The 16,767-nt window shown below is 45.4% G+C and overlaps 3 protein-coding genes across 3 annotated transcripts in view; 1 reads left to right on the top strand and 2 right to left on the bottom strand.

Moving 5' to 3' along the window:
* Positions 1-1,842: 1,842 nt before the first annotated feature.
* Positions 1,843-5,319, bottom strand: proca (protein C (inactivator of coagulation factors Va and VIIIa), a). Its single transcript, XM_084458121.1, has 10 exons — positions 5,216-5,319; positions 4,824-4,875; positions 4,429-4,528; positions 3,919-4,076; positions 3,807-3,831; positions 3,587-3,697; positions 3,217-3,357; positions 2,994-3,112; positions 2,711-2,828; positions 1,843-2,512 (listed from the first exon to the last, which is right to left on the bottom strand). Exons 2-10 carry the CDS (start codon positions 4,824-4,826, stop codon positions 1,944-1,946), a joined length of 1,344 nt encoding a protein of 447 aa, XP_084314247.1. The 5' UTR covers positions 4,827-4,875; positions 5,216-5,319; the 3' UTR covers positions 1,843-1,943.
* Positions 5,320-9,159: 3,840 nt separating this feature from the next.
* LOC311325468 (uncharacterized protein) lies at positions 9,160-12,731 on the top strand (the record flags this gene model as incomplete). Its single annotated transcript, XM_084458185.1, has 5 exons — positions 9,160-9,165; positions 10,402-11,234; positions 11,362-11,438; positions 11,627-11,707; positions 11,803-12,731. The coding sequence occupies 5 exons, from the start codon at positions 9,160-9,162 to the stop codon at positions 12,729-12,731; spliced, it is 1,926 nt and encodes a 641-aa protein (XP_084314311.1).
* Positions 12,732-14,427: 1,696 nt separating this feature from the next.
* Positions 14,428-16,767, bottom strand: part of saga (S-antigen; retina and pineal gland (arrestin) a) — a gene marked incomplete at both ends in the record, with an annotated part of 5,928 nt that continues 3,588 nt past the window's right edge. The window contains 6 exons of the mRNA XM_084458184.1: positions 14,428-14,536; positions 15,381-15,390; positions 15,574-15,626; positions 15,823-15,915; positions 16,449-16,586; positions 16,672-16,744. Coding sequence (XP_084314310.1) covers positions 14,428-14,536; positions 15,381-15,390; positions 15,574-15,626; positions 15,823-15,915; positions 16,449-16,586; positions 16,672-16,744 — 476 coding nt within the window. The remainder of the gene's footprint in view (positions 14,537-15,380; positions 15,391-15,573; positions 15,627-15,822; positions 15,916-16,448; positions 16,587-16,671; positions 16,745-16,767) is intronic.

Below are 16,767 nucleotides of genomic sequence, written 5' to 3'. Positions count from 1 at the left end.
CTGAAAACCTTAGCCCTTCACCTTTAGCCAATCCAGAACATGTGAAATACTGATAGGTAGACTAAACTCCATCCTAGTGGAACCTCTAGTATCTTGCAGTTCTACACCCCAATGCCTTTAGACAATCCAAAAGCAAAAACCTTTAATCGACTAAGAAACTCTTTTTCTCCTCAAAATGTCTGTACAATGCCCCTTTTTGTTGATGGACAATCCTCTTTCTTTGTGATCTCAAGGTAAATTCCTTGCCTTACACCACCCATCAATGTGAGCACATTTAATAGTTTTTTTTTTCATTTTGTTTAGGCTACAGAATATGTTAGATTTTAACTTTGACCTTGATTTGTGCATTGCGCCAAGCATCTTGCCCAAGGATATCTCTGTAACCTTACACTGTACAAACATACCTTATACAGTACAGTATACGGTGCCAGAGAGATTGCAGTGCCACTTGTTTCCTCCAGAGAGAAGCATTTCCACAGAAAGGAGATACGTGCATCTAGTCTGAAACAGTGGTCAAAACAAAAGGTGTACCTTTTGGAGGTTGACACTAGCTGTGTTTGGAATCGCTCCCTTTTCACTATATAGTGCACTATATAGGGCGTCAGCCATTTTGTTTGTAGTGTCCGAATTCTCCACTGAATTTTCGTTCCCTATATAGTCCACTATTTATTACCCACAATTCACCTTGATTTGCAGGGCATGTGCCCTACATTTTCTCCGTTCCCTAGGTAGTTCACTACATGGTGAACCCTATATAGGGAATAGGGAGTGAGGGAACGAGGGAGCGATTCAGAGCACAGCTTCTGTCACTTTTTGTGTTCCGAGTGGCAGTAAATGAGCACTAGGCCTAATGGTAAAAGTAATAAAACAATACTGTCAACACTGCAGGGACACAGGGACTTTTAAGCCTTCAAATGTCTTACTTCATGTGGTAATAGTAATTGTAGAGCAGGCCTGTGATGACCTCTGTTCAGGGCAGGTAATCTGGCTGTATCTAAAAGACAGGTTCATTAGACGCATGTTTATATGAGCTTTTAAGGAGCATTCAATCCTCTCATTTTGAATTGTGTACTGTAATGTTTCCAAAAGCCACTTACACATGGCTTACTGTACACTTACTCTTGTCGGTTTGTTGAGGTCATCTTTTTAAGAGACTATTTTTATGGTTTTGCAGTCAGGGTTTGCATAGCATGTGTGTCTGCTGTTTGGGTGCCTTAGAAATACTGCGATATGCAAAAACTTTGCATCTCTAATTTCCTGTCATTATCATAAGGTTGCATATCAGCACCCAAACCTTGTTTGCAACAATGCATTACATTCTCCCATTATGTTGAGACATATATACAGTACATACATACTGTAAGTATTTAGATCATAAACATGTATCACTCTTATCTTTTAGCTGTTGTAGAAAAGTGAATTCTAATGCATGTGGTATTATAACATGTATCTGTGTATCTCAGGTGCCATTTGCTGCTTGTGTAGCGAAAATGCTTTAATGTTCATTAGAACTATGTTTCAAAACATGGTTAAGTTGTAACATTCAGGAGTTTGGCCCTGTGTGCTAACTAGCCTTTCACTGTGATCATAACATAGAAGAACAGAAGAATAATAAGTAGCTCACAGCAGCTGTTCTTTAACAAGTGATTCTAATGCCCTCCATTACTGTGCAATCCCTTTAAGACAGAGATGTTCACTTGGACTCAAAACACTCTAAAGCAGCCAGTATAAGAACATGGAGTCTTGATCTGTCACCAAAGGAAAAAACCTATGGAACAACCATTCAACTGTACCTCTTTCAAACCATTATACAGAATAAAGAATAAACTCAAATATTTGAGAGTGTCGATTTATTTCACAAAGCGACTTACATCTCTGACCCTGGGAGAGATGGGAGATAGGTGTGGGCTAGGTGGGACTGGGAGAAGGATGGAGACACTAGTTCAGGGTTGGGCCCTGTCCCAATCGTCACGTACCCTGCTAATCCACTCATTGTAATTGGACACCTTGGTGTAGATGCCCAATTTGTCCACCTGGCCACAGCCCTCACCCCATGACACCAGACCGATGAGGAACCAAGTCTTCCGGTACAGCGTCACCATGGGGCCCCCGCTATCGCCCTCACAGGCGTCCAAGCGCCGACCCAGCACTCCGGCGCACAGCACGTTTTCAGACACATTGTTGACCATTTGGCGGGCGCAGACGTGGTGGTCGACCAGCGGCACCTCGATGACGTTGAGGGCGGAGCTGTAGCTCCGCGGGGAGTCGGGGTCCTCCCTGCCCCAGCCGGTCACCACGGTGAGAGTACCGTTCAGGTGGAGCACGTTCTGGGCGAGGTCGCGTCCCGGGAGGCACGCCGGGACGATGAACCGGGAGAGCGGCGTGGGGGTGGCGAGGCGCAGCAGGGCGATGTCGTTGTCAACCGTTCTGCTGTTGTAGTTGGGGTGTGGGAATGCCTTAGCAACCTGCAGGAGTATCTCAGTGCCCTCGTTCCTCAAGCGCTCATAGTCACCTACAGTATTAATTGATTGGCCTTAGAAACATGAATACACTTAAGACGTCAGTAATGTGGACCTACAGCAGATGGAGTGAAGGAAGTTTGTATTTAACTAGACAAATGCTTTTCCTTGTCTGGGTCGAGAAAAATTCCTGGCCTCTAAAAAGTATAACTCCCCCAGTCTTGGATTTACCCAGTAGATAGAGTACTTACCAAGTTTGACACGGAAACGCAGGCTACCAGACAAGCAATGAGCGGCAGTAAGGACCCAGTTCTGATCGATAAGGACCCCTCCACAATGAAACTTCCCCATTGCGTTCAGAATGAGAGCCTAGAGACATTCACAAACACGGTATATGCTCTTTGTAAATGTTTCCCAACTCCTGTTAGCTTGTTCCAGTTCTTCATGCAAGAGCAGAGGATTTAAAAGAGTACCGTATCTACTGTAGTTTGAAGCACTGTATGCATATAAATGACATCACTTCCTGTGACGTACCTGCCAGGGGCTCTCCCCTTTCTTGCCCATCTCTCCTCCCACCATCCAGGGGAGCAGGCCGCTCACAGGCCCGCTGTACGAGCTCTTCGCTATGAGTATCTGTCCACAGGAATGATCATCTAAATTCCAGCGGGACAGGGAAATACTGCTTGTCTCCGTTTGTTCTCACACACGTGAACATCACCAGCACTTCGGCTTCATGCAACAGTTTGAGCATCCTTACCAATCGGGAGGCACGTCCTGGAGTTCGGTTGGAGACGGTATCCCTTGACACAGTGGCAAGTTCGTCTTAGTCCGTCCTCACTCTCCGTGCATGTGTGATCGCAGTCACCATTTTCAATTGAGCAATTTGTGGCTGTGCTAACTGGAAATAATACACACCATTAAAGCCCAATCCCTGTTTAGAACAGTCTGAATAGCTCATCCTTCCTTCCTCCCTTCTCTGAGAAATCACTGCTCTTATATCATTAGAACTACAGTTGCAGAAATAAGACATACAGTGCACACACAGTACAGTACACACACACACACACACACACACACACACACACACACACACACACACACTCAAATAGGAGATGGCAAAGGCTTACCGTGGTCACAGAATTTTCCCTCGAAGCCCGGATGGCAGCGACAGGCATAGTTCTGATAGAGGTCCACACAGGTTCCATTCACACAGGGGTTGGGATTACACTGGTTCCCATCTAGGACACATCACAGACAGATTGTACTATTGTACTATTAAACTCAGGGTAGTATAGCCTACAGTAGGCTTGGGCACAGCTAAGCATGTCATAGTACATCTTCACATACCTATGTATTTTGTCCAGAATTCCAACTGAAAATTCAAAACAAGCCGTTAATGAATGCTCTTGTCTCAATATGAGACACAGCATGTGGAATAATAATACACTTCACGTTTTACCGTGGCTTCCCTGGTTTGGTAGATTTCCCTGGCTTCTTCAAAGTCACACTTTTCCTCTATACACTCGCGCTCCAAAGATGGCGGCTTCAGTTCCTCCAAAAAGCTGTTAGCCCTTTTGGAGCGGAGAAGCGTGTGGGCTTCAGGACCACTGGAGAACACTGGCAAACACAACCAGAGACGGCTATGTTAGACAAGAAATGGACAAGGACTAGACCATGTAGGCTAGACAGTGTTCTTCTGTACTAGGGAGACTGAAATCTGTAGAGGGTGCCAAAGAGCAAAGACTATTGTAGTACAGACAGTCTCTGTGTGTCAGACAATAACCATGCATCCAGAAATGGTTGACATGTGACGATGGTAGTGAACTTGTTTGTTTGTTAGCAGTAGGCGGGTAACATGCCAGGACTTACAAATTTAAATTAAATGGTATTATAGAGTATAATGGCTAAAAAACAAAGAAACATTCTAGAATCCTAAAGGACAGAGGTCCTGAAATGCGACCCGTCTTACCTGCCATGCTCAGAGCAGAAGCAGACCACAGAGCCAGAGCCACTGATACACAGAGCAAGAGCCTCCCCATGACAACAACCGACCCTGCAGCCAACGGAATCTACCAAGGATTCATGTTTCAGTCAGAAGCCACATAGGATTTAGCCTACTGTACTGTAGTTACAATGTTTATGATAAAGCAGCTAGATGTTTTTTCCTCTCTTATATCTATATTAGCAAATTAACCAAGTTATTGCAGGGTGTAAATAAAAATGTTACATGTAGCACCTTTAACCTCAACTTTGAAGTCATACTAAGGATTCATATTCTTTCTACAACATTCTACATAGCGTACCAAATCATTCCTTCATTATGTACACAAACTAAATGGTAAAGGAAAGATACAATTTCCATACCATGAAGACCAGCAAGCTTAGATGTAGGTCCTCCTCTCCTTCTGGACGAGAGCTTGAAATAAGAGACAGTTAAACAAGATACTATACTGATACTGTATACTAGTTGGAGTCTATCAATACACACTCTGGCACATATGCTGTTGTGAAACATTTATAGAGGGTTTGATCGGCAGCTCTGGATTCCCAACAAAAATGTCTGTGTCCAAAGGAACAGCTAGGAGGAGGGATCTTTGTGTGAAATAACATCACCTAAACGCAAACCCATGAACTCATTTTGTGAAAGTCTACAGAGAAAAATAACAGAATCCTATAGCCTAAGCATTTTCACACCAAAAGAAACATTGTCGCAATGTCAAAATAAATTATTTAGGAGATGGATGTGATTTACTTACATCTTGAGATACAAGGCCCGGGCAGCTGGACTGTTTAAACTGTGTTAATGACTGACTATAGATGTTTACTGTGAGTCCACAGTCTGTGCCTGTGCTGTCGTAGCCAGTTACCCCACACACACATCCTGCTCACCCCTAGACTCAAACATGGACACAAACACAAGCTGCAATAACACACTCACACACACACACACACACACACACACACACACGCACACACACACACACACAGTCTCCAATCATCCAGCATCAACTTCTTTCTTTCTTGTCTGATTTAGATGGGTCCATGAGTTGATATGAATGCTTTTGCTGTTGACTAATATTCTATGTAGACTCAAACAGATCCCAGAGGACGAGAGTTAAGGGAGTCCTGACCGATGAGCAGCGTTCCTCCACTGGTTCTCCTCAGGGCTGTATTCTATCCCCACTACTGTATAAACTGTATCGTGCAAAAGCCTCTATAAAGCACATTATAAACTACGCAGACCATTCTGTTGTTGTCAGCCTAATAACGATGAGTCAGCACACGGGAAGATTTTAGACGATTTTATTGACTGGTATAATTTTTCTTACCTAAAGATTAATGTTTGCAAAACGTTAAAAAGGATGTGTTGGTTGGTTTTAGGAGAACAACAACACTCCATCTGAGACTACCATTGCAGATAACAGATTGTTAGTATCTACAAATACCTGGGAACAATCATTGACGACAAACTACAATGGGAGGCCAACACAAACGACATCCATTCCAAAGCACAACAAAGACTGTTTTTACTGAGTTTTTTTTTCATGTGGACAAAACTATAATGACTATGTTTTACAGATCTTTTATTGAATCAATTTTTAACTGTTGTCCTGATTTGCTGGTTTGGTCATCTCAATGTGAACAGCAAGACTAAGCTATAGAAAGTGGTGAACACTGGCTCTAAGATCACAGGAGTGTACTAGCTCAGTATCTCTGTACAACAGACACCTGGTCAGAAAGGCCACCTCCATCCTAGTCTGACTCAACGGATGTAAGTTTTGGCAATAAACCTTGTCATTCGTTGTCACACTGCCCAATCAGTGGCGAGACGCAAATTAATCTGATTCGGGCCGAGAGATTCTCTCAGCACCAATCAGATTCAATCCAGACTATTTTGCAAGAGCACCGTCGCTGCGTCCGGGGCTGGCTCCGCCCAAGACGACTGTGATTGGTTTAAAGAAATACTGTGTTTTTCCCCCCTCTATTGCAGAATGGTAATATGTCCAACCAGACCTGTCTCCGGCGCTGGCACAGCGTAAACGAAGTGTGGAGATAGGTCTGGCTATGCGAGACTACCTCCATCCTAGCCGACCCATTCCACCCCCGGTACCAGGACTTCCATCTCCTGCCCTCTGGACAGAGGTCCAGCGTCCCAAAGATTAGGAGCTCCAGAGACCAATGCTCCTTTATACCCAAGGCAATTGCTGCCATTAACCAGCAGTTATAGGCCACCTTTAGGGAGAGACTTTTCTATACTAGTCTGACTCAACAAATGCAGGGTTTGGGATAAGCCTTGTCAGTGGTGGGGATCTGGATCCCACTTTGGGGACATTTACATTAAAATTTTGCAAGTATTTTTTTGGGGGGACATCTTCCTACAAGGCTGTATGGTCATTTGAATGCCACTCCCCCAATCTAAATATTGGGGGGGGGGGGCCCTTTTAATGATCTCAAATATTGGGGGGGACATGTCCCCCCGACCCCCCCAGGATCCCCGCCCCTGAGCCTCGTCATTCGTTTATTACTGCCCAATCAGTGGCGACGGATCTGAATCCCGGTCCAATCAGATTCAATCCAGACTAGGAGAAACAACAGCAACCTATAACCACTCGGCTGAAGACGATTGTGATTGGTTTAAAGAAATACAGCGTTTTTCCCCTCGTATCCCCGAATGGTAATGAGTCCAGCCAGACCTTTCTCCAGCACTGGCACAGTGTAAACGAAGTGTGGTGATAGATCTAGCTATGTGAGACTGCACTTTCTTTTTTTTCTTCTTTTTTTTTTATATATATTTTTATTGAATGACAGGTATTTGAAAGTCAATGTACATTCAGGGTCCACATTTTCCCCTTTTTCTCCCCCCCACCCCGGTCCTACACACAATTTCTACTACATTTACATTGAAAACAAGCATCGAAACAAAGCTAAATTATTCACCATCACATGTCATAAAAGAAAAAAGACTATGTTAACATGCGTACTTGTTTGTGTATAGTGTTATGTGTTTTTTGTGGGTTTGTAGTGTTTATGTTTTTAAACACCTAAATTGCTCTCCTTGGACTCTACCGTATACAGTCTTCAAACTATACAGTAGGCTATGTTCCTGCTTTCCTTGTTGGATATCAAGGTTTGACAGACATTCTTATTCTAATAAAAGGGCCTACAGTAGAATGAACACTGCTTCACAATGATCTAACATGCAACTGCCAAATGAGACCCGTGTGAAATTATGTTTAACCTTTAAAGCACAAATACCTTAGAAACTCCTCCGTTGCAGTCTCACGTTCACACATCTGTTGCAGGTCACTGGTTTCCTAATAGCTTATGGTTCTGGTGTCCTACGTGTTATCCAGGTACAAAATATCTTTCAAAGACAACCTAGGCTTATTTCCGTTAGTCATGAAATCTATGTCAGTGTCACAGCGCGAGTCATGCTTGTTTACTCTAAACTGTGGCTCATGGGAGACAGCATCCCATAATAATGGAGCTGATTGTTTACATTGTTATCATTCAGTGTACAGTATAAACTCAGCTGACATGTGAGCTCTGGGAGGCCATTCGATAGCAGACACCTACTGCTCTGCACTCATGACTCAGAGCTCCGAAAACCGAAATGCAGGGCTGTACAGTCCCCGTGTAACACCCACACCCACACCACCCTGCACTAAACCGCAACCCCTCACCCCATCCCTCCCCCGCCCTGAACCCAACCCAACTGCCCTCCTAAACTCTGTTAGAACAACCCCATCAGGTGGACTAAGAGCAGAGTGGCATGTTGAAAAGCTGGTGTCCTCCAGGGTGTCTGGTGCATCTGAGGGTGTGGAAATGAGGTCAGTTATTAGGGTTAGACATTCATCTCCCATTATACTCTTTGTACTTTAGCCTTGTTTCCACAGCTTGAGTTTCCCTTGTATCCGCTTAGAACCAGCAAGTATAATAGACTGAGCTCACGTTCCATAAAGTTCTGCAGAAAGGACCCGAGTGTTTGGAGCGAAGGGTGCGGTCATTCCCAGGATATTGGTGAAATAGTACTGGCCGTACGAATATGTCCCTTATGAATGTTAGGGTCAGGGGTTTGGTCTGTCACTAGGGGTCTGGGTCCTGAGTCCTGGGGTTTCTATGTCCACTCCTACTTTCCAAGAACGTGTGAAAGTTCCCATAATCTTGATCTCCACAAATGAAGCCTGGTCACCAAAAAACGACCAATGGAGATGTACTGTATCTGACTTGACACATCTTGACTTAATCTGTGTCTGGACAACTGGCTGATGAAGTTCTGGATGCTGGTTGTGGTTCATACATTTCACATGTTTCTTGTCAGGACAGTTAGTATGAGTTATTAGCTAGTTAGTTAGTTAGTTATAGAAGTTAATTAGTTAGTTAATTTACCAGTTTCACCATTTACCTTTAGAATTCTTGTCTATTATATATATATATTTATATATATATATTGCACTTAACTACTTTCTGTACATCTTGTATACTGTGTATACTGTATATTGTGTATACTGTGCCTTTTTGTGCCTTATTGTATTTATTGTAATACCCCCTTTAGTACATTTCTGTACCACTGTGCCTTTTGTTATGTGTTTTGTATTGCATTGTATTGTTGTGTGCTGTGTACTTTTTTCTGCAACAAAAAGAATGTCCCTTCCGGGATACAGTAGATAAAGTTAATATGAAAAGAGAGGGCGATGGCATGGAGGCAAGGGAGACAGAGTGATCCCTAGGGGTGAAGGGAAGGATAGTAGAGGTGAAAATGAAAAAAAAGAGTGAATGAGGAGACTGGAAAGTTGACAGAGATGGAGGGCAAAATAACGATAGAAAGAGAAGAGAGATAGAGAGTCATGAGAGGAAAAGGAGGAGGGTGGAGTGGCCGTTCTTTTCTTTCCTCGCGGTCTAGTATTTTGTTGATCATTTTCTGGACCGTGCTGTTTATTGCCAATGAGGTCATCTTACAGGCAGAAGGCCTAGTTACTCTGTCCACAGCACAATGAGGTATCTCTTCCTCCCATCCCTCCCATACCTTTGTATGCAGGTCCAGAGAGGGCAAGCTGGATTCAAAGACTTGTTTTGGGCGAGGCCTATAAATTGATCAAAGCCTCAGTCTTGTTCATATTTCCACTAACATCAAACCAAACTGACGCTGGTGAGGCTCTCCACAGGAAAGGTACGTTCTGTTAATCGACCGTTTCGGCTGATGCCATTAAACAGGCTTAGGGCATGGCTGTGTTGGGGGTCAATTCAATTTCAATTCACAGTATTATTTGAAGCTTTGTTTGGAGTTATACAGTATATACTCCCAATTGGAACATATTCTAATCTCAATATGATTCCTAAAATAACTGCAGTAAAATGTTTACTATAGTTATGTATAGTTAGATTTGTATGTTAAAAAAAGGAGTCAAGTGTGCTTGACACAATGAAGTTGGTCTTCTCTTCTGATGGCTTATGAATACAACATCACCAGCTAGTGAGAAAGACTAGATACTGTTGGATGTGAAGTAACATTGACAAGTAGCTACTTTACATTGTGTTATTGATAAATTCAGAGTACTCCTTTAGAAGTGCTACATGCTGCTGGTAGTCATAATGGTAATTTGAGAATAATTTCCAATGAGTTAGTGTGCGGTTGTTGGTAAATTATGTTTTGTTTGTTTTACACTGTAATCCTCATGACACAGTATATCATTGACGTCAGCTGTTAACATACTACTTCATCAAAACAAATAAAGATTTTTACTGGTGGGGGTCTAAGTAGAAAGTTTAACATCATAATGCAGATCTACCTTTTGAAAGATTTTCAGTCTCTACAGGAATACTAGTCTTTTCTTCTACCGGTGGGACACTGAAATGTGCAAGGTTTCAGAAATCGGCAAAGAACAACAACATTCCTCCATCTCTGCTTGCTTTTCTCTCTGTATCCTCCTTCTGTCTGTAGATGGTGAACAGTCTTCTGAGGCTGCTGCTCTGCTCCTCCATCTGCTCCGCCATGGTCACCCGTGGGCCAACAGAAGACCACGAATACCCTGACCACCTGAACATGCCAACCGCGGAGAGCATCGACACCCTGAAACTTGATACTAGATACCACAACCCTGGTATGGACATGGGTGGCCCCATGAGCCGCCAACATGCTGGTCCTGGGTACCCCATGCCCTCATCCGAGTACCCTGGTCCTGGGTACCCCATGCCCTCATCCGAGTACCCTGGTCCTGGGCATCCCATACCCTCATCTATGTACCGCGGTGTTGGTCCTCCCATGCCCTCATCCGAGTACCCTGGTCCTGGGCATCCCATACCCTCATCTGCATACCGTGGTGCCGGTCCTCCCATGCCCTCATCTGAGTACCCTAGTCCCATGCCCTCATCTGAGTACCGTAGTCCCATGCCCTCATCTGAGTACCGTAGTCCCATGCCCTCATCTGATAAGCCTGGTCCTGGGTATCCCATGCCCTCATCTGATAAGCCTGGTCCTGGGTATCCCATGCCCTCATCTGATAAGCCTGGTCCTGGGTATCCCATGCCCTCATCTGATAAGCCTGGTCCTGGGTATCCCATGCCCAACGCCAACATGTCTGATGAGGCACGAATGGGAGGCTCCCTGATGGACCCCAGTGGGGGATCCGAACCGGACATGTCGTACTGCGATATGCTACTCGAGGCGCCAGTGCCCCCTCCCATGGATCAGGTGCCCTGGTTCTGTGTTTGTTCACGCTGCAAGGGAGGAAGTGGAACAAAGGGAGACCGTGGAGACAGGGGCCTGCCAGGCATGTAGCTCCTAACTTATCAACTGTGTTTACATTGGAATGTTGGTGTGACAGTATTTTCAGGCGCTGAGATTCAAGACGGTAAAAACAATGGAATCTCCTTCTCTTGTACTCTCCACCTAAACAGGGAGGCCTGGCAGCCCAGGAAGAAGAGGACTCACAGGGTTCAGAGGTCGCCCTGGATTTACGGGCGCTCCAGGAATTAAGGGTAAGTCAGTCCATACCCTTAGAACGCAAATATGTCCAATTCTGTGACAAACGATCTAGATTCTCTCAGCATTATACATTGTTAAACAACTAATTACGCACTAAGATTAAAACATTGTCATTTTTTCACTCTCTCTTTCCATGTTTCTCTCTCTCTCTTTTCATTTCTCTCTCTCCTCTCTCTAACAGGTCAGAAAGGAGATGAGGGGCTGAAGGGGGACCGTGGTCTTTTTGGTCCCTCTGGCTCAAAGGGGAGCCGTGGATTCAAAGGTACATCAAACAACACATGAAGGTGATTCACGCATATGTGCCTGCTTTGCAAATTATTCTCACCTCTATGTGTGTGTGTGTGTGTTTGTTTTCAGGGGACAAAGGGGACGCGGGTGGCGCTGGGGTGCCCGGAGAGCCGGGCCCCCAGGGGGAGGAGGGGGTGTGCCCTGCATCCTGTCAGAGCGCCATGGGCCCCACGGGAGTGTCAGGCTTACCTGGATCTGCAGGGGCCAGGGGCCTCCCCGGGGTAGGCGGCCCCACAGGAGCCATAGGCGCCAAGGGAGACACGGGGGACATCGGTGAGCCTGGGACCCCCGGAGGCGACGGTGAGAAAGGGGAACAGGGGGAGGAGGGGGAGTGCAACTGTGAGGACGGGGCCGAAGGGCCCGCGGGCCCACGAGGACCCCCAGGGCTCAAGGGAGAGACCGGTCAGGTGGGACCCGCAGGCGCTGACGGAACCAGCGGCGACAAGGGGGATCAGGGGGACACGGGTATGACGGGAATGCAGGGGCCGTGCTCTCCGGCCATCCAGTCCAACTTCATGGCTGCGCTGACCAGGGTTTACCCATTGCCCAACATGCCCGTGCCTTTCCAGGCCGTCACCAACCCCCAAATGCACTTTGACCCTTTGATGGGTGTTTACACCGCCCCCGTCAACGGTACCTATGTCTTCAGCTACCATCTGGTAGTCTTCAGGAAGGTGCTGAAAGTGGGGCTGTTCCTCAACTTCCAACCCGTGGTGAAGACCACCGAATCCACCGAACTGGGCGTCGCCAGCCAGCAGGTGGTGCTACACCTGAGCATGGCGGACCGGGTGTGGCTGCAGGTGAAGGACCACCTCACCAACGGCATGTATGCAGACGGGGAGAGCAGCAGCACCTTCTCCGGGTTCCTGCTCTACCCCGACTCCTGCGAGATGCCCTTCAGCCGAGACTTCCTCCCGGTTCCCATGGACGGAGAATACACGTGGGGGGAGTTGAGCCCCACACCGTTCCCCACACCGCTCCCCACCGAAGCGCCTTAGACAGAGATAAGACAGGCTGAGGTCATACGTTAACACACATGCACCGACACCGTCAAGAGCAGACACACATATCCGCACACCGGCACCCATGTGTTCAGATATAGGGAAACACTAGGCTATTTAAATGTGAACACACACACACACACACACACACACGCGCACACACACACACACACACACACACACACACACACACACACAGAGCAGTTCATCGATCTCCCACAGCACCAAAAGCCAGTCAAATCAAAGCCATTTTAAACAGTGGCATGTTAGGTAGTTTACTGCCCTATCATAAACTATGTGATGATAAATCTACCGTTGAAAGGAATCAAATTAGACAAATTCAATATTGTCCAATTACTTTTTTTTCATAGTTAAACTCTTGTGCTGTTTAGCAAAATAACTTTGGATTGCATAGTCAGAAGACTCGGAGGTTAGGACACGCCTCCTGTGTACCTCCACCAATCACAGTGGTCACAGAAGCTCAGTTCACATCATAAACAATAGCGTTGCTATTTACTTTATATATTAAAGTCACAAAAGGTATGTGATTTTAGTTTGATTTATTTTTGACTCATCAACAAAATAAATAGTTTGGTCAAAGTTATATACGAATCAGCATTGTGCAAGGAAAAGTTCAGAGTTCAAATATTAATTCAAATGGGAATGGTAAATGCAATACTGAGAGAAAAAGAAAGAAAGAAAGAAAGAAAGAGAGAGAGAGAGTGACATAAAGTAAGAAAGTGGAAGTTGGCCCCTTGTACTTCAAGAACAATTTGCTTGATTATGTTCTTGAGCAAGGCTGGGAGCAAAACTAATGTTGTAGTAATGCTTGACTATGAGAATACAGCTGTATGAGATGGTAGAGACGATAAATGTGTTCAGAAAGCACAGGAAACAAATCACAAGCATTTTCAATAGCTTTCCTTGACAAGCAATACTTCTGATTTGTAGTGTATCAAACTCTACATTCACGTTTCTGATGTTTCTGTTTGGTTCTGTACATTACTTATCCATTCTTGAGTAAAGTGTCACCCCTTGACTTGGTTTAGTCTGCTATCTGTGTCTTGGTTTGACCCGGCCTCTCACACATTACAGCATACATGACGTCTTCATGACACAGCAGGCATGCTTGAGAACGCTCTGGTTTCATTAGAATGATAATACATGATGGAAATATAGAATGCCTTTTTGTTAGAATATTGTATAGCTTTTGTCACTACAAAATAAGTATGAGTGCCATATAAAGTCTCTTATGACATTATGTGGTTCACTACACTTTTATCTGGGTCACTTAAAACAAATGAACAGTCAGCTTGGTAACAGAGCCTATTTGATGTCTTACAATGTCTGCCTCATGACAAGTCTTCAGCACTTTGCATTGACGCAAGGACTGTATGAACATAACACTAGGGTTACATTGACCATTAAGTGAAAACGTGCAGATAGCGAAGCTAACATGGTCTATCACTGTCATCACACACAAAATTTCCGATCCACTGTGAATCGTGTGAATCACACGAACATAAAATCATCAACAAGCAACTCCATGCCATGTACGTAATGTGTCTGAAATACCTAGCTGCTCTTTGCACTATCACTACACTTTATACCCAGTACCATCCCCTGCTCAGCCCCCAGTAGGTGTAGTATTGGAGGTGGCCACAGGGGTGTGCTGTGACAAAAGGTGGACTGCTCAGGAAGCAGCTTCGCCCCCGGACACGTTGCCTTCCTCGTCCTCGTTGGGCATTCCTTTCAGGTAGGAGCGCTTGAACTCCTCAAACACCATCTCCTCTTCTACCTCGCTGCTCGCAAGATGGACAGATAAGACAGACAGACAGGGGGATGGACAAACAGACAGACAGACAGACAGACAGGTGGACGGACAGACAGACAGACAGACAGACAGGTGGATGGACAGAGAGAAAGGTGGATGGACAGACAGGTGGATGGACAGATAAGACAGACAGACAGACAGACAGGTGGATGGACAGAGAGACAAGTGGATGAACACACAGACAGGTGGATGGACAGACAGACAAGTGGATGGACAGAGAGAAACATGGATGGACAGAGAGACAGAGAGTCAGGAAGGTGGATAAATGGGTTGACAGACAGAGGGACAGACAGAGAGACAAAGAGAAGAAAACAGATACCAGGGACAGACAGAGGGACAGAGAGAAGAAAACAGATACCAGGGTCAGGGTTAGAGGGACAGACAGTGGGACAGATAGCAGGGACAGACAGAGGGACAGAGACCAGGGACAGACAGAGGGACAGAGACCAGGGACAGACATAGGGACAGAGACGGAGGGATACCAGGACGGACACAGGGGGATGGTCAGCCCGGGACAAAGGAGAAGAGGACACAAAAGCAGAACGGTAGAGAGAAAAATGGGATATCAGTACATGTGAAGAACATGATACCCTCCACAGAACAAGTGAGACAAGGCAGGGCTGATCTGAGGTCAGGTACACTGCGTCTGTGTCCAGATACACACACATCTGTGTGACAGAGACAGAATAACTGAATGGCTGGAATTTATGTGTAATGTAACCGAGTTTATCAACTATGTCATCTAATCCCATGAGCTCTGTGGATGAAATGTAGACAGGGATGAAATGGAGACAGGGATAGTCCGGTCTTACCTTTCTCTCACTTCAGGAGGACAAAGAGCAAATATAGATGGTCAGTTGTATTTGGGGTATAATAGTATTTGTTTAATTTTTTTATTTTAAGATACTAATCCCTCAATGTTCAAACCCACCCACACCCACTAACCCCACCCCCCCCTCCCTCCACATACACACACACACAGATCTGAAAATAAATGGAATGTACCTATATCAGGTTTGGGGTGCATCAGACGAAAAGGTAGCTCAACCCCCACCTCACTGAAATCAAAAAAGTACAAAGTTATCTAAACATAAATCATAAAACAATAAAATGAGAGTAAGAAGTAAAATCATGGTGACCGAAGTGACACGTTTTCATACCTTGATCCCATCATTCTGTGAAAGAATAAAAAGAGATTTGAGAGCACGGACGAAAAAACCTTACATCCTCATGTCCTTCCTGTGTTAAACACACACACGATGTACTGACCCGCCAATGATGAGCTTCACCATGACTCTGTACGATACCAGGATCCCTAAAACCTCTTTCAGTACACCTTCTTTAATACTGCAAGAGTAAGATGGATGGATGGATGGAGGGATGGAGGGATGGAGGGATGGATGGATGGATGGATGAATGGATGGAGGGATGGAGGGATGGATGGATGGATGGAGGGATGGATGGAGGGATGGATGGAGGGATGGATGGATGAATGGATGAATGGATGAATGGATGAATGGATGAATGGATGGAGGGATGGATGGATGAATGAATGAATGAATGGATGGAGGGAGGGATGGATGGATGGATGGAGGGATGGATGGATGGATGGATGGATGGATGGATGAATGGATGGATGGATGGATGGATGGATGGATGAATGGATGGAGGGATGAATGGATGGAGGGATGGAGGGATGGATGAATGGATGGAGGGATGGATGGAGGGAGGGGTGGATGGAAAGGAAACAGATAGGGGGAGGAGCTTTAGAGATGGGTATATCACAAACAGACCACAGATGCCACAAAAGTCACAAACAGCTCAATGTAACAATACTCTGCTGTCCGAAAGCCTCCATTGCCAAATGACTGTAAACTCACATGCTTGTCGAAGCCAGATTAGTGTCCTCATGCTTCAGCTTGCCATCAAGAGCTATGCCACGCCTCTCCTTGTTGTTGGCCAATAGGGGCAGGATGGTATAATCTTTCTGAAGGCTTGCACCAGCAGACACTGAGTCCCTGGACCAATAGAGAGACCAAAGTTAGAGCAATAATTTAATGCAGATTGTCTTTTAATTTTCCCGACGGCTCAACCGGTGTTTACCCTGTGTCCTCAATGGCCACCATCTCCATGTAGCTGTCGTTGGAGTATAACACCACAGCGCTTATCTGTTCCACTGCCAAGTCCAAGACAGATACA

Source organism: Borostomias antarcticus (assembly GCF_949987555.1).
Source record: "Borostomias antarcticus genome assembly, chromosome: 24".
In the NCBI taxonomy this organism is placed as follows: Eukaryota; Metazoa; Chordata; class Actinopteri; order Stomiiformes; family Stomiidae; genus Borostomias; species Borostomias antarcticus.
The sequence above is the reverse complement of the archived record's forward strand: the minus strand, read 5'-3'. Positions and strand labels throughout refer to the sequence as shown.

Coding starts and splice junctions, on each gene's coding strand:
- proca (XM_084458121.1), bottom strand. Junction 3,698..3,806: donor ATTCTGGACAAAATACATAG/GTATGTGAAGAT, acceptor GATGTGTCCTAG/ATGGGAACCAGTGTAATCCC. Junction 3,358..3,586: donor GGGAAAATTCTGTGACCACG/GTAAGCCTTTGC, acceptor TATTATTTCCAG/TTAGCACAGCCACAAATTGC.